Source organism: Labeo rohita, unplaced genomic scaffold, assembly GCF_022985175.1.
Source record: "Labeo rohita strain BAU-BD-2019 unplaced genomic scaffold, IGBB_LRoh.1.0 scaffold_963, whole genome shotgun sequence".
NCBI lineage: Eukaryota > Metazoa > Chordata > Actinopteri > Cypriniformes > Cyprinidae > Labeo > Labeo rohita.
In genome coordinates, this window is record NW_026129924.1 from 5,705 (window position 1) to 12,768 (window position 7,064).

General features: G+C 37.6%; 1 protein-coding gene across 1 annotated transcript; it reads right to left on the reverse strand.

The window, feature by feature from the left end:
- Nucleotides 1-2,017: 2,017 nt before the first annotated feature.
- On the reverse strand, nucleotides 2,018-5,717 carry LOC127162548 (uncharacterized; the record flags this gene model as incomplete). The annotated part of the gene is made up of 9 exons (XM_051105338.1): nucleotides 5,151-5,717; nucleotides 4,638-4,890; nucleotides 4,205-4,530; nucleotides 4,009-4,093; nucleotides 3,785-3,919; nucleotides 3,383-3,540; nucleotides 2,987-3,089; nucleotides 2,288-2,468; nucleotides 2,018-2,174 (listed from the first exon to the last, which is right to left on the reverse strand). Coding segments are annotated over exons 1-9 (1,965 nt in total), but the record flags the coding sequence as incomplete, so codon positions are not given.
- Between the last annotated feature and the right edge of the window lie 1,347 nt (nucleotides 5,718-7,064).

The window sequence follows — 7,064 nt, forward strand, 5'->3', positions numbered from 1 at the left end:
TCATAGATTTTGCCACAAATATTTATTGAATTACAATATTACAGATTAATTTTTAATTTTTATGACAATTCTGTCCTAAAATAAATATTTAATTGTTACAATTTATGTTTCTTTATTTCTAGCATTTCTCTCTCTATGGCCAACCTCTGTCTCTCCACCTGAAGCAACTTCTCCTGAACTTTTTGCAGTGCAGTAACTTCTGTCAACAACTGATTCTGGATGTCAGTCCTCTAATGTCCTCATCACATCCTTTCCTGAAAATGATCTTCTGCCTCTTGGTTGCTATCAGTGGACCGAAAGTTGTGTAGCATGTCAGCATCCAGCAACCCCTGAAAAAAATTAATAATAATACTAATAAAACAACAACTAACACGCTGCTGAGCTTATTAATTTTAATTACACTGTCTGTAATTAAAATCACTCAAGGTGATTTGCTGACATCAAAGCATGGCCAATAACAGGTGAACACTAGCCAATTAGATAGTTTGACCACTACCAAAAGAACCAGCAGTGGTTTCTGCTTTTTCGTAAAGGCTGAATAATTACAAACAAACTGATATTTTGACCCGAAAAGCCCACAAAATTGCTTCTTTAATTGAGCATGAACTTACATAACTTCATTTTTACAGATAAACACCTTAGCCTTGAGTGGAGGCACAACAACAGACGAAAGTGTGTGGAGGATTTTGGGCTTTCTTCTCACAAATAACAGACTGTCAGACCAGCTGGAGGTCATTTAGACCAACTTTTTACACTGAAAATATTAGATATGTAATTTAATAAATAACAATACTTGCCACCTTACTGATGGTCATATTTGCGTCATAGTAGCTACTATCAGAAGAAACAGACTGCCACTGCAACAGACCAGAAAGTTGAATACTAGGTAAAAAGATGGCTGTAACTTGTAATAGATGGGGATGGAGAACATCAGGCAAGAGAGAAGAGAGGAGGAGAGAGGATTTAAGATCTCGCACACCCCATCTCTTGGTAAGTGCACACAGTTTTTTCTTCACTTTCTGCAGAACGACCAGCACCACGTGGAACTGTGCTTGGCATAAAAGAGCAAATGTTTTGTCTCTTTTCAGAGATTCCTGACCAAGAAACCAAACTGGTAAAGCTCTGTAAGTCAGTTTCTTTCCAGTGGGGGCCGGTGGAAAATCTAACATGGTCAGTTGCTTTCCCAATTATTTATTTATTTTTTTTACATGATGTACATCCCTTCCTCCCTCCAAAAACAATTCAGGGGTATAGCGTGTGCGTATGCAGAGTATGCATGTGCATATAGGCCTGCAGAGGGGAACCTTTTCATTGAAACGAAGAAAATAAATTCTCAATTTGTGGATATGATAAACATGTATTTTTGTCTGTGTCATGCGCAGGGGCCCTGCAATTTCTTGTGTCCATTTGTTATATTGCTGCCATAGAACTCTCATTTTTAACTATGTGCAAAAGGTAGCTAGCTATTTGAAAAGACTGTATTACATCTAGCTTCAGCAACATCTGCAGCATTTTAATTCCCTGTCTTTCTTTACTGTGACTTCAGCGTAGTGCTCATTTTCAAAACTGAAATAATTTGCGGTGCACCATGGCACAAAACATACTAATGAAAACAGTATGTTCTGAACAGCCATTCTTTCCTTTGTGAAAAACAAAGCCTTACAATAAACACCAAGGACATTGTGGATGAATTTGCTGAAAAAAAGGCCCAGAGAATGGAACTAAAATGAATGAGTAGTCTTCGTTGTGATTGTTGCATTTTGCCCTTCTGTGCCAAGATTGTGTTTGCATTCAGGAGTAGTGCCACTTTAAAAATAAAAATAATATCAATAATAAATTCCAAGATTACGAGATTAAAGTCATATTTTTAGAACATACAGTCTCAGGGCTCTCAAGTTTTGAAGACAGGCAAGAGTGACATCTCATTCCCTCACTCAGGGGCCTCTATTTCTTAAATATTTTCCCTTCATCGTAATTACTAATGAGCAAGTCATGTTGTGTGCAAAATATTTCTTACCTTGTTCTTTATTGTGGACATTCTTCCCCAAAACTCCTCAACATCAAAGACTGTTGGGTCCTGGGGCAAGGCAATGTCCATGAGTTGGTACTCCATAAACTCCTCACTTACTTGGTCTTGTTCCTTTGGGTCTTGAAAAGGAAGGAGTTCCTGAAATCTTAAAAAGAGCACATGTGTACAAGACTGATTAGAATACAGTGAGAGACAGATTTATTTTGTGATCATGACCATTAAACTTAAAATATATAATCAGTATGTGAAAACCCTTGCCTGTCTACAAAGTATAGGGCATCTTTTAACGGGAGTTTATCCATGGCATACTCCACAGCTCCAACCAAAAAGGCCAGTGCTGCCTGCTGGAATTGTTGAGCCTTCTGTGATGTGACCTCTACAGCCTCAAGGAGCCTGTTTAGCGTAGCTCTGGTGGTGAAACCCACATTGAGTTTTTCTCCTATCAGTGAGACAGAAGACATAGAGAAAGCTAGTCAAATACACGCATCTTATAGGATATCTCTGGATTATACAAGTTTCAAGTTTATTGTCATATACACATAAATAACATTTATCAGTCATGAAATTTGTTGTGCTTAAAGTAATACAATTTTTTTTTTAAAGTAGAAAGTAGATAAATAGAAGAGGTAAAATAAAAAAGGATTAATTTAAGTTGAAGGATTAATTCTAAAAAGTGACAAGTGTGCCATTTAGGAGAGTGAAGATGGTTGAGTAAAGTTCAGCATTCTGATGGCTTGAGGATAGAAGCTGTCTCTGAATCTACTAGTGCTGTTTCTGATGCTCTTATATCTTCTACCAAATGGCAGAGGGGTGAATATATTGTTATTGGGATACCATACTTTTTAAAATTTTGTATCCATATTCCATCATCAGAAAGACCACTCAATCCATAGAAAAGGTGTATTTGTTGTGAATAAGCATACAGGTTTATCTCCCTATGTGACTTCAAAGCATTACCTGGCAGTCGGTACAGTGGGTCCTTGTAGGGGATGTCATGGACTTCTCCTCCTCGTAGTGCTGCTGGTGTCATGAACCTCAAACAGAGTTTCTTGATGAATTTCTGCAAAATGTAATGTCAAAAAAGATTAAAATGCATTATTAATGCAATTGCTACTCAGTTCAATGACTATGAGTAGATTTAAGTTTAGATAATTAAGTTATTTTTTCACTCTGTACAAGTAATTTATCAAGGGACACATGTAGTGCACAGAATCAAAAAATGTCAGCTGTTTTGAAATTAGATAGCTTAATTGTCTTTCTTGACAAAGTAACACAACCTATATTTCACAGGGGTGTTGCACTTAAGAAAGGAGACATCAATATAGCCAAAAATAGCCCAACCCTCCCATTTACCTCTTCATACAGCTGGAAAATGGATGCCTTTTCTCTCTGGAGAAGGAGGTTCAGTGTAGAGAACACTGGGAATGTGGCCTGAAGGAACAGGAGGTAGACTTCCGTCAGGGGATTGGAAAACGCCTCCACCAGCCTCCTGAACCTTGGTTGTTTCTCATCTGCAAATAGACAGGTTGTTAATATTGGGTGTCTCACATAACCATCTTGAACTAGTGCCAAAATATAATGTTGCCTTTGGCTTGCTCATTTGGGGATATTTTGGGGATATTTAATTTTATTTTATCAATCAATAAATTCCACTAGAAACAAACCTTGTTGTATTATTAATTTAATACTGTGAAGCTGCTTTGATACAATCTGTATTGTGAAAAGCGCTATACAAATATACTTGACTTGACTTACTTAAAGATTTGAAGTAGCTGGTGAGTGGGCCATACCGCTGCAGAATGCGGGTGATGCACATCTCCAAACTCAGCCACCTCACAGAAATGTACAGCAGCATTTCCATATAATCACTGCCATGGAGTTCACAAAATTCTGGTAAAATATGTAAGAAAAACAAACAAAATTAACCCAATTTTTCCTCAGTTTGGGTGTATAACACTGGAGCTAATTGAATTACAAACCTTTCAAGTAACCTTTACGGTTTGTGCTGCCCTTAAACCAGTATCCAACGTCAACCACAAGGTCCTCAGTGTCAAATCCAGATATCTGCAGAACATGATATGAGCGCAAACATATATTATGTCATTATACAGCAAATTATTTACTTCACCTTAGCTTAACAGATATTTAATGGAAAGCAAACATGTTGAAACTTACTTCCAAAAACCTTTTCCCAGCGTGTTTAGCAGTGTTATGGATTATATGGCAGGGGCATCCATGAATGTAAATGCTGGGATTTTCCTTAAGCATTTTTGCCGCAATTGAATTTTTGGCTCCAGTGTTAACTGGGGCATTGTCAACTGACAGGCCGACACAATTTTTCCATGGTATGTTATGCTCTATCAGGACATCGTTGATTTTTTTATATATGACATCAGCTGTGCCACAGTTTCTTCCACTTGTGGTGCACATGTCGAGGAATCTGTGCACAACTTTGGTGGTATCAAATACCCTTACAGTTAGGGGGTTCATCTTCTCTAGTCCTGTAACAATATGGTACATAACTAACTCTGCATGCATGTATTATTTCAGTGTGTGTGACATGAACATGAGGAAATGGAAACAGGCAATTTAGCTGTCAAAGGTATACCTGTGTCATTTGAGCCATCCGTGACCAGTGTAAAGGGATTTTCCCTCATCTTCAACACCAGCTCGTTTCTATAATGTGGTGCAACTGCTTGATTAATGATGCACATAGTTTTTGTGCTGGCACTCTTGAAATTTTGAGCTGTGGGAAAGTCTTTGAAGCATTCCCTGTACAAGGGGCTGAAATGGTCTGCCACAGCAAATGAAACATTGTGTTGAACCATTGCTACGGCAACTTTCACCTCAGCTCTCCTTGTCTGCAACAGAAACAAATGAAAAAAATATATAGCTATGCTGAATACAAATTTGAATGTTAACCCTGATTTAACCCATATCTGCATGTCCATTAAAATTCTGAATTTCAGTAACAATAAAAATACATTACAGAGCTGTATTCTGTCCATGTCATGGATGAATGTCTCATATATGCCATAAACATATAATTGGTTGTATTATTTAGCAAAAATGGTATTCATGAACAATGTAATCAACCTTTTGGATTTAATGTGCTATGTACCTTGACCTCTTGCACACTCATTTCTGCAGTCACTGGCAAGTAAAAGTTTTTGACTGTGCTGGTTGACTTTAGTGCCTGCTGTTTGGCCTGATGCCCCTTACTTTCTATGTGCCTTGTCACATCCCGCACACCTTGATGGGCACAGGAGTTCTCTTGGCGGCAGATAGAACACCAGTAATAGGAGCTGGTGCTTCCTACAGTAATAAATGGCCATTTAGAGGTCCATTCATTATTAAAAGAGCTCTTGTAGGTGGCTGCTCCTGGTACTTTTCTCCCTTTTGTTTTGATGGCCTCTTCTGACACCTTAGCCATCTCCTCCACCGTCTCTTCCTCTTCCACCTGCACCGTCTCTTCCACCTGCACTGTCTCTTCATCTTCCACCTGCACCGTCTCTTCCACCTGCACTGTCTCTTCATCTTCCACCTGCACTGTCTCTTCATCTTCCACCTGCACTGTCTCATCATCTTCCACCTGCACTGTCTCTTCATCTTCCACCTGCACCGTCTCCTCCTCTGTCTCCTCCTCGAATGTGCCTACCATTTTCACCACCTTCTCTGGGCCTGACATGATTTTAAAAGTGACCTATAACATCAACTATGCAATACACTTGAATTAATTTAGTGCTAATAAAATTATTAAGCCTACTGGAGAGAGATATATTTATAATGTGACAATATGTCAGTCATCGTGTGATAACGAAAATATGACTAGGCCTAGACTACTTGTTCTGAGCAGATGTTGTCAGTGAACAGGCTGTAAAACTGTTGGCTAAGTAACAGACACTCATGAAAAACTGATGTTAATTATCTGGGAAACATTCTCTAACAGCTGTCAAGTGGTCATAATATTGTTTGTGTCAAACAAGTTGTGAATTTGCTGTAACAGGAGATCATTACTTACTTTGTGCTCAAAGTGATGCTCTGGGCTCCAGTGGTTTCCTCTGTGGGTGAACGAGGAAGATGGTGAACAATTTCAGGATGCTTTTTTTCATTGGTTTTTGCGCTGCGGTATATTAAATATATTATAAATAGTTTTTTCTGCGTGAGAAATACAATGTGTGGCGGGAGTGCGTCACAATAGACCGAAATGAGTGACTGTCACGCTCAATGCGTGACACTTGAGAGCCCTGCAGTCTAAATTACAAACAAAAGAACCAGAATCTGCTGCTGCACTGATTGGCCAGTGGAAGAAAAAGCGATGGTTTGGCCTTACTGGTGTATTAAGTGAATATTCCACGCTGACCCAAAAAATGTCCTGTGGTATACCATATGATAATATATATCAGATTAATATATCTAATATATCATATAATATATCTAATATATCAGATATATATATTAGAAGTACCACATAAAATTTGTGTGGTAATTGTGTAGTATTGTGTTGTTTTTTTTGGGACATTTTACCACAGGATTTTGTTGTACAGTATGTAATATTCTTGTGGTACTGTGTGGTATTACTTTCACATTTCTATAGTATTTATCATAGGATTCTGTGTTGTACAGTATGTAATACTGCTGTAATATTCTTGTGTTCTTAGTCATAGTACTGCAGTAATACTAGGAATTTCCTTTAATAAACCTGTGGCCCTTAACTGTTATATTTTTGGAGTATACTGTGGTATTCGTTTAACCTTTCAAGTGAGGGTACACTGTAAACCCCAATAAGCCTTAAAAACATTGAGTACAAGTAAGTCAAAAAACTTAATGACTTATTGAACAGAATTTTCTTAACCTCTTCCATTTAACACAGTGAAAATGAATATTTAAAAATACAAATACAACAATATATTGTTTATTGTGGAAAATGAATTGTATTTATTGAATGAATTGTATTTATTGTGGAAAATAAACACTGTAGAGTTAAAAAAAAAAATAAAAGAAAAACATTTTCCACAATACCACAAAACTTTTA